The 16580-nt window shown below is 37.5% G+C and overlaps 1 protein-coding gene and 1 long non-coding RNA gene across 14 annotated transcripts in view; one reads left to right on the top strand and one right to left on the bottom strand.

The window, feature by feature from the left end:
* Window positions 1–16580, top strand: part of Pbrm1 (polybromo 1) — a 123086-nt gene that overhangs the window by 50118 nt on the left and 56388 nt on the right. For 7 of the 13 annotated variants that reach the window (XM_013030760.1, XM_013030767.1, XM_013030769.1 and 4 more), the window contains 5 exons: window positions 1273–1414; window positions 3062–3159; window positions 5806–5850; window positions 10825–11101; window positions 13221–13326. In XM_013030760.1, coding sequence (XP_012886214.1) covers window positions 1273–1414; window positions 3062–3159; window positions 5806–5850; window positions 10825–11101; window positions 13221–13326 — 668 coding nt within the window. The remainder of the gene's footprint in view (window positions 1–1272; window positions 1415–3061; window positions 3160–5805; window positions 5851–10824; window positions 11102–13220; window positions 13327–16580) is intronic. The other 6 variants (XM_013030761.1, XM_013030770.1, XM_013030773.1 and 3 more) reach the window with 1 other exon arrangement.
* LOC105996599 lies at window positions 3053–5482 on the bottom strand. Its single transcript, XR_001175608.1, has 3 exons — window positions 5424–5482; window positions 4973–5069; window positions 3053–3137 (listed from the first exon to the last, which is right to left on the bottom strand). It is a non-coding gene; the product is annotated as an uncharacterized LOC105996599 (long non-coding RNA).

A 16580-nucleotide genomic window follows, 5' to 3' on the forward strand; every position in this document is an offset into this window, starting at 1 on the left:
AAGTGAACATTTCCATTCTGTTTATTTTTGTGGTTTTAATGATTAGCAGGTAAGTAGTTTAATCAAAAGATTTAAAACTTCTGTCTAAATTCATACAGGGGGACTGGGAAGGTGGCTCAGTGGTAGAATGCTTGCCTTGCATGCATGAGGTCCAGGGTTCGATTCTGAAGCACCACATAAACAGAAAAAGCCGGAAGTGGCACTGTGGCTCAAGTGATAGAGCACTGGCCTTGAGCTGAAAAGCTCAGGGACAGCTAGCTCCCAGGCCCAGAGTTCAAGCCCCATGACCGACAAAAAAATAAATAAATAAATTCATACAGAATTAAAACTAGCAGAGATTAGTCACTTTGTATAAAGAACAGAGGCCTGAGTGTTATTTGTCACTAGCAATAGCTATCTGCATTCTTTGGAGTTGCAAGTAAAATAAGCATATCCTCGCTTTTAAACCACTTATAACCTTCCTTACAAATGAGTACATTGGAGGACTAATAATAAATAGGCTCTGATAAATGTGTTTCTTATTTACCATGGGGAGAGTTCTCCTTCACTCTATATATGTTTCTCCCCTAGAGGTAAATATTCTAAGTGCTTCCTGATGGTATTGTATTATTACTTTCTTTTTTTTATCTCTCATGAACTTCAGTAACCTCATTTTCAGAGATGAGTAGGTCATGATTCTTCATTGACATAGCTTAAAAATCTAATTTTTGTTTTTCCTTCAGGTTCACTTCTTAGGCATTTATTAGAATTTTATTCCTAGTGTATTAGCTTGCTTGCTTGCTTTATTTATGTATTTATTTGCTTATTTATTTATTATTAGTCAGGGAACTTGAACTCAGGATGTGGGTGCTGCCCCTGCACTCTTTTGCTCAATGCTAGAGCTCTACCACTTTAAGCCACAGCTCTACTTCCAGCTTTTGAGTAGTTAGAGATGAGTCTGGCTTCAAACTGAGATCCTCAGATCTCAGTCTCCCAAGTAGCTAGTGAGCCACCAGTGCATGGCCATGTGTTATTTGCTTTATAATTGACCACTCTACTAAGTCCTTTCATTTTTCCTGTTTTAATTTATTATTCTAGATTTTTCAGGCAAACATACTGCTTAAATGTAATGGTGCTTTTAGCTCCTTTCTTTTTATCTTGAAAGTCAAAGTCCTCTAATTACTATCCATAGTCCCCATATGCCTATGAAAAGTTTTGTTCAAGTCCAATGTTTTGTGAGTGTTTTGTAACTTTCATAGTAGAAAGTTCTAGCCCTTTGTTTGTCTTTCACAGAACAAAGCTAAAGAACCAAGAGTATGAAACTTTAGATCATTTGGAATGTGATCTGAATTTAATGTTTGAAAATGCTAAACGCTATAATGTTCCCAATTCAGCCATCTATAAGCGAGTTCTAAAATTGCAGCAAGTCATGCAGGTATGATTTCTTAGTTTTGCCAAGTTTGTTATTTGTATCATTGAAATAATTTCATTTGTTTTTAAATAAGTTATTTTTTAAGTTGTTGGGATGTGTTTTGTTTCCTTTTCATCTTGAGGAGGCAGTGTGAAAGATTTTAACTAAGGGCCTGACACTTGCTAGGTTGGCACTCTACCATTTGCACCACTGCCCCAGCCTAAGTATGTTGTTTTTAAGATGTGTGATTTCATCCCAGCAATGTCACCTCATTCATTTTAACCACAAGTACTACTGAATATATTTTTAGATTTCTCAAAACCTTATAGAGGGAAATGTAATAGCTTTGCGACTGGAAGAAGCAGAAAGGGGATAAATTGGGAGGTGATACCTTTGGCATTCTCATAACCCCCCCCCACTCACCCACAAGAATCCTAGATGATAGTCTTACCAATCCAGTTTTATACTTGAATTCTAGATTTGGTCTCTAATAAGAGACTCTAATAAGAGACCAACAGGGTACCAAGCTAAGATTACACACTTGTAATCTTAGCACTCACGAAGTTAAGGCAGGAAGATGATGAGTTCAAGGTCACTCTGGGCTAAATAGTAAGACTGTCTCACATAAAAACAAAAATGAAAGATCGAATTGGTCTAGGAAAAAGAGTATCTGAAAATTATTTAATCAACATATAAAGCCCAAGAGTTTATCAGCTCCTTTGAGGGCATACTATACAGGAAATCTTATATCACTAGTTATCTGGGATTTTAAGGTTAAAAGCTTGTTAGGAAATATAAATTGGGCCTTACAGTTTCTGGTAGACTATTTCTAAAAAGATAATCTTAGAGTAAGAATAAAGCAAAGGCAATTTTTGATCACCTATAGAAAAGTCTTCATTTTGTGTGATCAGCAGTACGTACTTTTTATATACATTCTCTAAGCCTGATGAGTTCATCTTTGTTTGGCAGAAGGTCTTTGAAAATGCAGACGTTGAACAGTAGATTTTTCTGTAAGGGTTACAAAGGCACTCTTGGAATTGGTGTGATCTAAATATGGCTACAAGGTCAAGCTGACCCTACAACTAGCCTCAATTCTTTTAACCAATTTATACCATTCAGAACTTTAAATGCTTATTCTAAAATTAATTCTTTAACCCTCTGGATCTGTTTTGTTAACTTTTCTGTCATTCAAGCTTTTACTAAATTAGATTAATTACTTTAATTTTATGCAGCTACATGCGATTGTACCTTTCTAAATGAATCTCAATATGTCTGGCTTTTTAATTTATTGATTAATATTAGTTACACAGGGGACAAGGGTTCATTGTTGTATCACCAAACATATTAATTAATCCAATTAATGAATCCATTCAGTTTCATCACCTCCATCACATTCCTTGCTATATCTAGTTTTTTAAATAATTTTTATTGAGATTAAGTGATTACATAAATTTCACAAATTTCACAGTATTGTGGGATAGTGATACTTAAAGTCAGAAACACATTTTAACCTTTTTAAGGCAAATTGTCATTTTCATGGTCAATAATGTTTGTGAATTCTATGAGCTTTGACAATACAACTATTTCTTTGTATCTAGCTTATTAATGTTTATAGATTCATGGGAATGCTTGGCAAAGTGAGCGTAAGTCCTGGGATCTGCTCTGTTGTAGGCAAAGAAGAAAGAGCTTGCCAGGAGAGACGACATTGAAGATGGAGACAGCATGATCTCTTCAGCGACCTCTGATACTGGTAGCGCCAAAAGAAAAAGGTATATGTTCATCTCAGTTCCTAATTACTTTAAATAAGTACAAAAAGAATGCTTTAAACTATAAAGTACAAATTCAAAACATGTTCTCTTTTAAAATTCATTTGTAAATTGGATAATTAGCTTAAAAAGTAAAAGTTTCATATTTCTTTCAGATGTCAAAGAAGAATGTCTTACACAGGTAGTTTGGCCAAACAGGATATTCCTTTTATTATCCAGTAACATTTAATTTAGTTAATTTCTATGTAATGAATTACAAAAACCAAATATGAATTAGAGAAGGAAAGATGAAAATTGGTGTTCTGTCACTGAAGTGAAGAAAATCATTGCTCTGACCCTTTGGTTTTCTTTGTTAACTTGATCTTTATTTCTGGCTTTAAGAATATCTAATCATGGACTAGGAATGTGGCTTAGTGGTAGAGTGCTTGCCTAGCATGCATGAAGCCCTGGGTTTGATTCCGCAATACAATATAAACAGAAAAAGTCAGAAGTGGTACTGTGGCTCAAGTGGTAGAGCGCTATCCTTGAGCTGAAGAGCTGAGGAGCCTTGAGCAAAAGAAGCTCAGTGACAGTGCCTAGATCCTGAGTTCAAGCCCAGGACTGTCAACAAAAACAAACTACGAAAAAGAATATCTAATCAGCTAGGCCTGATGGCTGACACCTGTAATCCTAGTTACTCAAGAGATTGAGGCACAAAGGATCTTCATTCAAAGCCAGCCCAGGCAGAAAAGTCTATGAAACTACATATCAAATTAACCAGCAAAATGTCAGATTGATGGCATGGCTAAAGTAGGTAAGCTCTAGTTGTGAGCAAACAAGCTGATCAGTTTGAGCCCTTGAGTTCAAATCTTGGTACTAGAGAAAAAAAGTGTATCAAATCAAAACTTATAGTTCATAAACTGTTAAGCTAGATGTTTGAGTGCTCTGTTTTTGCCTTTTTCTTTGTAACTTTTCTGCCAGTTTCCCTGACCCTTTCTTTCTCTACTGGATTTTGTGAAAGGGGACCTTATTGTGAGATTCTGAAGCTGGGCTCCTATAAGGAATTGTGTAAGACCATCTCTCTTATCTATGTCTCCCACATGGAGTTTCTCTGTCTTGATCATTGTAGAATACTATATTCTCCCTAACTGCCATAAAATCTTTGCTGCAGCAGTCAATCCAAGGAGGATACCTTAAACAAGAAGTAATCTAATCACTAATAGTAGGGCTTGAAATTAGAAATTGAATGAAGTTATTAGCAATTGACATCATTCTGTATGTGTTAAAAGATCCACTAAGGCTGGGCGCCGAGGGCTCACGCCTGTAATCCTAGCTACTCAGGAGGCTGAGATCTGAGGATCACAGTTCAAAGCCAGCCCGCTAGCAAAGTCCGTGAGACTCTTATCTCCAATTAACCACCAGAAAACCAGAAGTGGTGGTGCTGTGGCTCAAGTGGTAGAGAGCTTGCTTTGAGCTGAAGAGCTCAGAGACAGCGCCCAGGCCCAGAGTTCAAACCCCACAACAAAAAAAAAAAAAACCAGATCCACTAAGATTGGAAGTGCTTTAGAAAAGAGAAGCTGTCCTGTTTTTCCCTCTCTTCAAGAGCATATGGGGGAAAAAATAGATTTGAAAATAACTTTGCAATGCTATGCCAAGGTAACTAAATTGATTGGTGTATCCTGAGTCTCCTCCATTACTGGCCTATGAATTTCATCCTTCCAAGTTCTTAATTCCTTGTTATACCAGGGACAACGGAGGAAAAAAAAAGTGAAACCAGATCAGAGACATCAAATCAAGAACATCTTTGAGTGTAATTATATAACTACTTCAGCATCACCTGTGTTTTCCAGATCAGTCACCAGGCAAAGATAAAAACTTCTCAGGCAAAAGAAGGTAATGGAGGCAAAGTGATGGTACAGTTGGTACCACACTAGCTGAAAGAGAGATCTTAAATTAGTTGAGTATTAAGAAAACAGTTACAAGGAAGCATTAATTAGCCCAGACCAGATCCTTAGAAGTTACATATTTCTATGGCCTTTAGTTTGTGAGACACTCAAGTAGATTAAGTTAAAGTTATTGCCCTTGGAACTCCTGTAGAAAGAAAACAAAGCTCTGTGTTCTTACAATAATAAAGTACATTTCAGACAAAAAGTCTCATTATAAGCAGGTTTCCTTGAAAATTATTTATGTAACAAAGTGAAAAACACAAAATATCAATGAAAGAACAAACCCAGATTCCAGACACAGGCACAAATGGACATTAAAAGACTGAGAGAGTTAAGTCTTACTTGATGAACTTCCTAGAAAGTTGAGAAGTTTTCATAGTAAGAAATGGGCCAACTGCAATCTGTAAGGTAAAATATGGCCAGAAAAGACAGGGTCAAGTTTTCCAAGTACTTCTTGACTTGACTCATAAGTAGTGTATATCATTCTTTCACTACAGTGTGGAAAGTTTTGATTATTGGTATATTCAATATTGGAATGCATTCTTTCTCTTCCGCTCCCCAAAAATCTTTGTTTTTTTTGTTGTTGAAATGTTCCAACTATTATGATCTTACATCCTTTGGACTAAAAAAATCCTCTTTTCTCAACCATGTTTGGTTTTGCATGCCCTCCAATGTTACTTATATTGTTTTTCTTCACATGTAATGTTTGTTTCTGCTTTCCCAGGAACACTCATGACAGTGAGATGTTGGGTCTCAGGAGGCTCTCCAGGTGTGCAGTCCTTTTTTATGCATAAACATACTTTGAAAAATGTAACTTTTGTGGCATGGTCAGTAATAACAAGATGAAAGCTAATGCCTTAAACATATGAAATAAGTATTTGGGATGCCAATTTCTTTCTCAAATATAGCAAGTAGTTCAGAAATCTAGTTACATCAGAATTAGCTAGCTTCTGTAATGTTCATTGCTACCCTTAATTTGTTGCTAGCTCCTCCAGGAACAGAAAGTCCCTTCACCAATCTTTGTGGCTATGCTTCTGTTGCAAAAGGTAAAGACTTGGCATTGCTAGTAACTAGCAGGTGGGTGCTGATTCCTTCCCACAATGTCTTTTACTGATCAAAATCAACATTGTCAATCCAGATAGTGCCAATAAAAGTGGACACTCAGACATTGTGTTGGCTTTGTGCTTCTTGTCATTTCTTCAGTCTCTGATCCTGTCATCTTATTTCTTTAAAGTACCCATTCTTGCCAGGCGCTAGTAGCTCACGCCTGTAATCCTAGCCACTGAGGAGGCTGAGATCTGAGGATCATGGTTCAAAGCCAGCCTGGGTAGGAAAGTCCCGAGAAGACTCTTATCTCTAACCACTCAAAAACAGAAGTGGCCCTGTGATTCAAAGTGGTAGAGTGCTAGCCTTGAGCAGAAATTGCTCAGGGGCAGTGCCCAGGCCGTGAGATCAAGCCCTACTACCGACTCAAAAAACAAAAGTATTCATTTTTGGAGCTCATGCCTATAATCCTAGGTACTCGGGCAGCTGAGATCTGAGAATTGTAATTCAAAGCAACATGGGCAAAAAAGTCCATGCGACTTTTATCACTAACTACCAAAGAGCTGGAGCTAGAATTGTGGCTCCAATTTCCTCAGCCTTAAGGAAAAGAAAAAAATAAAGCTCGAGGACAGCACTCAGGCCCTGAGTAGAAGCCTCAGGACTAGCACACACACACAAAAAGGTATCCATTCTTTAGTATGTTACTAAATAATTTTTAGAACAGCCTGTGAGTTTTCCTGTTACAGTGCTAATGCTAATTGTTTAGGTGCTTTTGTTTTCATATTTGTCATGACATCTTATATTGTTTTTTAGAGTGTTAGTTGCTTACAGAATATCAGACTTCTCTAAAAGGTGAACATTGAATGATCTTTTCTACTTGTAAGCAATTTAGTGGCCAGGAAAGGAGGCAAGTTGGACATTATGTGAGAACAGTGTAGTAAAACAATTGCATAAGTCATGATACATATATAGATATAAATGTGTGACTTAAATAGCTTTAGGAAAGATTATTTCTCCACCTAGTTTCCCCTTGCAAGATATGATCTACACATTGATACCATAAGCTATTCAGAGTTAATTACAGTGGTATATAACCATTGACTTAGTAGTATACTCTTTAAGTATGGCCTCTTGAGTGCACAATAATGAATGACTAGTTTTGAGCTTCCTTAAGATTTATTTTAGGGCTGGGAAGGTGGCTCAGTGGTAGAGCGTTTGCCTTGCATGCTCAAGGCCCTGGGTTCGATTCCTCAGCACCACATAAGCAAAAAGAAAAAGCCGGAAGTGGCGCTGTGACTCAAGTGGTAGAGCACTAGCCTTAAGCTGAAGAGCTGAGGGACAGCGCCCAGGCCCAGAGTTCAGGCCCCACAACTGGACCCAAAAAAAAAAGATTTATTTTAACCAGATGTGGCATGCACTTGTAATTTCAGCAGTCAGGAGGCTGAGGCAGGAGGATCGTGGTTTTGAGGCTGGCTTGAGCTACATATTAAGACCTTGTTTCCAAAAAAGAAAAAGAAAAAATTTCTTTTACCTTAGTATGTTCAAAGGTGATGATTTAAAATAAAAAGAAGAACCAAACACTTGACGTATACCTATAATCTTATCTATTCAGAAAGCAAGAGATGGGAGAACTGCACCACATGGTTAACCCTGGCAAAAGGTAGCATGACACCATCTAAAAAAAAAAAGCATTTAATTCAAGTCCCTAATTATTGATTACTATGCCAATTTTTATGTATCTTTCCAAAAATGGAGAAGAATCAATGTTAACAGTAAATGCTTTGAAGGAGATAGAGGATAACTACAAGGCTTCTAAGAAGAATCTGAAAATCAAAGTGACGTTGAAAAGAAAGAATCAAATAGAGAACTATCTTTTTGTAATGAAGTTTGCTTCATTCAAAAAGTATAAGAAGCATTTGGAAGTCGTATATAATATGGTGTACTGTCTATATTGGAAAGATACAAAGTAAACATACTAGCCATCAAAGCTAATCTAATTATTATGAATGTGTATGAAATTTAGCTGTGAATTTTTCCTGGTAGCCAAGTTAAAATGAATGACAGTAGTTCTCAGTACCAAAGGCAACATAAAAATCTAGAAACAATTAAAACAGTAACAAAATTGGATTTGTTTGGAGGAGGTCATAAGTGATCCTCATAATAGAAGTTTTGCATGCTTTTGAGGATAGAGACCTTTTTGAGGATGAAAGACACTCAAGGACAGTGTCTAGGCCCACAGTTCAAGCTCCATGATGAACAAAAGAAGAAGAAGAAGAAGAAACCATTTACATATTACCTAATTATACATCACATCATCATTCTCTTATACAAATGGAGAAAGGATATCATGGTACTATAAGTATCAAAATAGTGAAATATAGTAACTAGATTAAAACAATTTCTTACACATAAAAGATTTCACATTCTGCTTATTTCTCATTAAAAACTGCAAGTGTTGCCGTGCGCCGGTGGCTCATGACTGTAATCCTAGCTACTCAGGAGGCTGAGATCTGAGGATAGGATCATGGTTCAAAGCCAGCCCAGGCAAGAAAGTCCACATGAGACTCTCATCTCCAATAAACCACTAGAAAACCAGAAGTGGCGCTGTGACTCAAGCTCACGTTGAGCTGAAGAGCGCAGGGACAGCGCCCAAGCCCAGAGTTCAAGCCCTACAACTGACAAAAAAAAAAATAAAACTACCAAGTCTTAGTATTATTGGCATTCGAAGAATGGACATCATGCTATTGTTTATTGGCCAAATTCAGCTTAAAATTTGCCCTTCTCTTTGAAAACCTCATTAAGATGTGCCCTAGGTTCAGTCCCAGGTTAGAATATTTGTTGCTTCATACAGAAAAGACTACATAGTGGAAGTGGTACTCAAGTGGTAGAATGCTGAGAGAAAAAGCCTAGAAGGGAATAGAGCTGATGCCTGGACTAAAGCTATCTTTTTTTGAGCCAGTCCTGGGCTTGAACCCAAGGCTTAGGCACTGTACCTGAGCTGCTTTTTGCTCAAGGCCAGCACTCTACCACTTGAGCCAGTGTTACTTCCAGCTTTTTTTGAGTAGTTTATTGGACATAAGAGTCTCATGGACTTTCTGGCCAGGACTGGCTTCTAACTGGCTTCGAACCCGATCTCAGCCTCCTGAGTAGCTAGGATTATAGACAAGAGCCACCAGCGCCAGACTGAGTCAATCTTTCATTGATGTGTTTATGCCTGGAATTCTTGTAATGTGGATGATTTCATTCTGACTTGATAGGTGAGATCTGATAAATTTAGTACTTCAGCGCTAAATTTTTGAGTCTGAGTCAGTCCCCATAATCAAACCATGTCATTAGCAAATATTTGTTGAATAGAAAGTAATGTTATTGTTTAATAGGTTCCTGTTACTTGGAAACATCTGGTTCGAATCTGGCTAGAATTTTTTTTGGGGGGGGGGTCGGGTCGTGGGGCCTGAACTCTGGGCCTGGGCGCTGTCCCTCAGCTCTTCAGCTCAAGGCTAGGGCTCTACCACTTGAGCCACAGCACCACTTCCGGCTTTTTTCTTTTTGCTTATGTGGTGCTGAGGAATGGAACCCAGGGCCTCAGGCATGCAAGGCAAGCGTTCTACCACTGAGCCACCTTCCCAGCCCCATGGCTAGAATTTCTTAATCAGTGTCCAGAAGATACAAGAACAGTTGACCCAGAAGTCTTATTGGAAAATCATCTCCTTTAATAATTAACTGACCAACTCATCTTAGGAATGATCATTTAGCCTCTTTGAGTCAGCTTTCTCTACTATTAGGACATGTAATCATCTGCCTTGTTTGAATTCTAGTGCCCAGCTGTGGTCCATCATATTTATTCTATACTAATATCATGTTCTTAGCATCATACCTCATTTGGGGGCAATTCAGGGCAGTGTGTACAGTGCAAGTGGTAGAGGACTTGCTTATTAGGCCTAGCATAGGAGAGACCTTGGATTCAATCCCCATTACCACCAAAAAAGGAGAAATATTTATGTTTAAGGATGAAAATTTACTCTATAGAGACCTCTTACATGAGTCATAGGCTACTCCAAGCTAAGTTGGTATTGTATGATGATGATGGTAGAAGGAAAATGTTGAAACTGACCCTGACATGACCAAAGCAAAAGAGATTTATACCTACTACTCAGACACCAAGCTGGTGGACAGTCCTGTGTTTTCTGGCAACTGGAATATCTTGATTGGGAGTGGCTGCCTTAAGACATGGAACACTTTCATTGTTAGGTTGCTTTTTGCTTTGTTTTGTGCTGGAGATGAAGATGAGTTTGTTTGTTTTAATCTTCGTTAGAGATTAAGATGGTTGTAGTAATAGGAAATAGCAAATTTTATTGCACTTTTGCTTTAGTTATCTTAACAAAAATTTTAGTCGATTATAAGACATCATTTTCTTTTGGTGTCAGACAAGATGTTTTCAATACTACATTTCATGAAATTCTAAACAGGTTTGTCTACTGGTCTGTCTGCCAGGATCAGTATATTTTAACTATTTTAAAATTTTACCTGATATTTGCTTATAGCTTCCGGCAATTTTACTACATTTGTGACACATGTAATTATTGCAATAGTCATTGTGAAGCACCTGCCCAAAAAATTAATTTGTTTTATTTCACATTTATCCTGTATAAAGAGAACTGAACATGTCATTTCCCCCTTTTCTACCTCCCCCCTTCAACAGTAAAAAGAACATAAGAAAACAGCGAATGAAAATTTTATTCAATGTTGTTCTTGAAGCTCGAGAGCCAGGTTCGGGCAGAAGACTTTGTGATCTCTTTATGGTTAAGCCATCCAAGAAGGACTATCCTGATTATTATAAAATCATCTTAGAGCCAATGGACTTGAAAATAATTGAGCATAATATTCGTAATGACAAATACTCAGGTGAAGAGGGAATGATAGAAGACATGAAACTCATGTTCCGCAATGCTAGGCACTATAATGAGGAGGGCTCCCAGGTAAGGATTGGAGGTGTTTCTTTTTTTTTTTCTTTAGTTTTTTGAGAAGGGATTGCAGTTACATAAATTAGGTAAACAGGGCTGGGAAGTTGGCTCAGTGGTGGAGCACTTGCCTTGCATGCCTGAGGTTTGATTCCTCAGCACCACATAAGCTAAAAGAAAAAAGCCAGGAGTGGTGCTGTGGCTCAAGTAGTAGAGCCCTAGCCTTGAGCTGCAGAGCTGAGGGACAGCTATTTTTTGGGACCCCCCCAAAAAATAAATAAGGTAAACAGTACATTTCTTTTTGAACAATGTTACCCCTTCCCTCACTCTCAGTTTTTCCATCCCATGCCTATATTTTCTTTGAATGCTAGTACAGCAATGCATTTTGTGAGACCAGCTCTACACCTACATTATTATTACTTTTGGGGGTGGGGAGGCGCTGTCCCTCAGCTCTTCAGTTCAAGGCTAGCACTTTACCACTTTCAACTTTTCTGCTTATGTAGTGCTGAGTAATTGAACCCAGGTCCTCATGCATGCAAGGCAAGCACTCTACTACTGAGCCACCTTCCCAGCCCCCACCTACATTATTCTTGATGACTAGGTATTAATATATGGTCTTTGTTGCTTAAAATGGGAGAGAGTACATTTTAAAGCATAAAACTTCAGAAATTGTAATTTGTTTTGCCAGTCCCTATGTAAGTAATTTATCTTTCCTGGATTTCAGTTTCCTCGTCTATACTTTTGTAATACTAGTACCATGTGTCCTAGTGTTGATAGTATATACTGGTATTTAGAACAGTGCATGATACCAAATAAGCCATCAAAGGAAAACCAGTTATTTATTATTAAAAATCTGTCTTATTTTTATTTTTTCTTCTGGGGATCAAGACCAGGGCTTTGTTTAGAATAAGCATGTTCTACCAACCACACAGCTATATTCCCAGACCATGATTTCAGTTCTCTATCAGTATAGTTAAGTAAGTCTTCCTTTTTTGATATATTGTTTTGATTTGTTGATATGTATTTCATATCTCTTGTCTACTTTAAATCTCTCAAATTAACATTTTCAAATCATTCTAATACATTCATATATTAAAATATATATCATAGGGCTGGGAAGGTGGCTCAGTGGTCGAGGGCTTGCCTTGCATGCATTCCTCAGCACCACATAAGCATAAAAAAAAAAGCTGGAAGTGGCGCTGTGGCTCAAGTGATAGAGTGCTAGCCTTGAGCTGAAAAGCTGAGGGACAGCGCCTAGGCCTAGAGTTCAGGCTCCATGACAGGACCCTAAAAAATAAAAAAAAAAAAACCATACATCATAAAGATATTTGTAGATAAAAAAGATGGTCCTCCATATAAAATAGGGGTTTATACTACCCTCAAAAATCACTGATTCCTGCCCCACCTTGCTATATCTGGTTTAAATAAAAGCTCTCCCTACAAAAGGTGGCCAGAGAAGAGATAGCACTTCTTCCTTCAATCACTATTCTGGTGGGTAGTCCAGGGAAGGTAGGAGGAGGCAGTTGTGGCAGCAGGGCCATTAGGTGAGTAAACTTGTTCATAGCCACATAATATTGCACTTGACTTGGTCTTTAGAGAGATATTTTTAATCTCTAATTTACTTTGGGTTAGGTCAGCTACCTTGAAGGTCCAGAGGAAAAGAAATATCTTTTAAGAAAATAACACATATAAGTGTATTTTGGAATTTCTGCTAAAACTGGAAAAATTCTAACAATGGTTCTCAGACATTAGCATGCTTATCTGCACAATAGAATCACATAGGAAGCTTAAAAACAGTATCATTCACTGCTTAGATCTTCCCATGAGGTAGTGATGATATTGTTTTACAGAGAGCCTAAGCAGTTCATAGCTACAGCTATTCTAAATCATGTATTTAAAAATCTATTTCTTATTTTTAATTTTGTCATTTTGCTTTTTGTTGCTTTTTGAGAAAGGTCTCAATATGTAACTCAGACCAGCCTTCAGTTCAAAACCTTCTTGCCTCTAGCCTCCCAAGTGCTGGGGTTGCAGGCATGTAACATCATTCCCAGCAAAATAAACTCTGCTTTACAGGTGTATATTACCTTAACAGAAGTTTTTTTAAGAAAATTATCTTAAATATATTTTTGGAATGTAGGTTTACAATGATGCGCATATCCTGGAGAAGTTACTCAAGGATAAGAGGAAAGAGCTGGGCCCTCTGCCTGATGATGACGACATGGCTTCTCCCAAACTCAAGCTGAGTAAGGCTCCCTCAGAGTTTGTTATTTGGTTTAGTCTATCAAGATATTATTTCTGAAATAATATTTAGTTAAACAGTGAATATATTTTATACACTGTAATTCTAGCATGAAGCTTCTTTTCTCAATCACTGTCTTTTACTGCGTTTTAAGTAAACTGAAGGGGTAGGGAGGGAGAAGGTTAGTTAAGTTTTTTCTTGCTGTGACCAAATACCTAAGAGGAGGATTTATTTTGGCTCAGTTTCAAGGGTTTTAGTCCATGGAGAGTAACACCATTGCTTCTGGGCCACAGTGAGAATATCATGGCAAAAGTGCATGGAGGAGAAAAGTTTCCTTGTAACAGGAAAAAGAGAAAGACTTGGAGAAGCTAGGGACAAGATATCCTTCACAAAGGCATGTACCCAGTGACATACTTCCTTAAACCAGCCCCTATCTTAAATCCTCTCCCAATAACGCCACCAAAGTTTGACCCCATCTGGTCTAGTCAACTCTTAAGTGGTTATATCATCACCTAGGAATCTAACAGTTATTGTCCAAACCATAATAGTGGGAGAGGAAGACCAGAATATGATGTCAGGTTTTACTTGCTTTCTTGAATGCAGTGAGCATTTTATGAGCATTAAGTAGGAAGAACATACATTCTATATTAGATATCTACCTGAAAGTGTATTTGGAAGTATTTTGTTGTTTGTACAGTAATTACTAGAATGAAATCTAATCACAGCAGCTGCTATTAAACAGAATTTGAGAAGTTAGAGACTAACCTACCATTTAAGTGCACTCTGGATAGTGATTATATTAAAAAATTGTAAAGGAAGGGGCTGGGAAGGTAGCTCAGTGGTAGAGTGCTTGCCTTGCATGCATAAGGCCCTGGGTTCTATTCCTCAGCACCACATAAACAGAAAAAGCCAGAAATGATGCTGGGGTTCAAGTGGTAGAGCACTAGCCTTGAGCTGAAGAGCTGAGGGACAGTGCCCAGACCAAGTTCAAGCCTCATGACTGACAACAACAACAACAAAAAAATTGTAAAGACACCAAAAGTAATTAAAACTAGTGAACTACTTTTTTGCCTTATTGAAAGTATAAAAATAAAGCTAAAGATAGTGATATTGTCAGTATTCTTTGGAGTTATGTGTGCTGAAAAGGAGAAAGTTAACATCTTTTTCTATGAAATAACTTTAAAGTGAATTTCACATTTGCTTTGGGGAATTACTAAGTGATGACTCCTTGCTGTTAAGGCATTTTATCTTTTCATGAAATTGTAAAAGCATACATAGGTTTGCAAAAATTATCCTACTTTGTGGGGATATAATGCTTTTTTAAAATCAATACTAAGACTTGAACCCAGGGTTTCATAGGCAAGGACTTTGCCACTTGAGACATACCCTGGCTGGCCTTGAACTGGAGACTTTCCTACATCTGCGTCCCAAGTAGCTAAGATTATAGATATGGTACACCAGGCCCAGCTCACAGTATCTTTAAAAGCTAGAATTCCATAAATGGAGTTAGGAAAGTAACCTAACTAATTATCTAAATAATATATTTACAGGAAAAGGCAATTTTGATAGGGAATGATAATTTTTAGCTTCTCTGTTTTCTTGTAAAAACAATCTTGAAATATATACAATATAAAGAAAAGTACAATGGATTTATATTTCCCTGTTATTCAGCATTTCCAGGATTGTGCTACATTTATTTCCTATATCCTTTTTCTGTTCTTTTTTTCTAAATTATTTTTAAAACAAATCCAATCATGTTGTTTTCACTTCTATATAATTTGGTACTGGCAACTTTTCAGATTTTTCAGATTGTCTCACTAATTTTTTTTTTTTTTTTGGGTCCGGTCGTGGGGCCTGAACTTTGGGCCTGAGCGCTCTCCCTCAGCTCTTCAGCTCAAGGCTAGAGCTCTACCACTTGAGCCACAGCGCCACTTCTGCTTTTTTCTTTTTGCTTATGTGGTGCTGAGGAATGGAACCCAGGGCCTCATGCATGCAAGGCAAGCGCTCTACCACTGAGCCACTTTCCCAGCCCAGCACTAATATTTTTTAACAGTTGGTTTAAGCAAATCAGGATCTAATTAAATTCAGTGTATTATATTTGATTGTGGTGCTCTTAAGATCATAATCTAGAACAATCACCTTTTTTTCTCCCTCATGCCACTCATAGAAGAAAACAGGTTACTTTACATAGTGTCCAAAGTTCTCAGTTAGTACATTTCCTTGTCAGTTAACTTTTTTTTTTTTTTTATTGCTGATCCTAGGGCTTGACCTCTGGGCTTGGGCACTTTTCCTGAGCTCCTTTTTACTCAAAGCTAGCACTCTACCACTTGAGTCACAGCACCACTAATGGCTTTTTCTGTGATTAATTAGAGACAAAGAGTTTCATGGACTTTCTTGCCTAGGCTAGCTTTGAACCAGTATCATTGGATCTCAGCCTCCTGAGTAGCTAGGATTACAGCTATGAGTCACCAGTGCAAGGCTGTTGATTAACTTTTTTTTTTTTTATCACCCTTACTTCCTGAAAATATGTTAACTTTAAAGGCCTCATTAGATTGGGTTTCAGTTTGGCAAGGATTTTTTTTTTTTTTGGTCAGTCATGGGGCTTGAATTCTGCACCTAGGTGCTATCACTGAGCTCTTCGGCTCAAGGCTAGTACTCTACTACTTTGAGCCACAGTACCACTTTTGGAAGTAGTTAATTGGAGATAAGAGTCTCACAGACTTTCCTTCCTGGGCTGGCTTTGAACTGCAATCTCAGCCTCTTGAGTAGCTAAGATTACAGATGTGAGCCACCAGCTCCCAGCTATGCAAGAATTATAGGACATTTTCTGCACTTTATTTCATTATGTCTTGAAACAATTACTGGTGGAGATAGACTCTATATAAGACCTCATACTGCATTTGATTGAGATTTCTTTTGGTATATTAGCTTTTCTATTGAAGAAATTGTGTCTGTACTATAGTTTATACAGTTTGAGTTTTGTGAGTTTTATTTCTATTTTGCAGTTTAAGATGTCCCTGGGGTTTTTGGGTTTTTTTCCTGTTTCCTACAAATGAGTAGGTTCAACTAGGGGATTTGATTAGATTGAATTTTGATTCTCTATACTCTCTGTTTTCTACAAAAAACAATTTTATAGGTTATTAAGTGGCATACTTCTGCTGTGCCATGTCTTTCTGTTATTTGAACATATATTGATGCTCACTTCACTGATTCATTGAAGAGTCATAAAATATTTCTTGATCATTTATTAGTTGGAAT

This window comes from Dipodomys ordii, unplaced genomic scaffold (assembly GCF_000151885.1).
Source record: "Dipodomys ordii isolate 6190 unplaced genomic scaffold, Dord_2.0 Scaffold132, whole genome shotgun sequence".
Taxonomy (NCBI): domain Eukaryota; kingdom Metazoa; phylum Chordata; class Mammalia; order Rodentia; family Heteromyidae; genus Dipodomys; species Dipodomys ordii.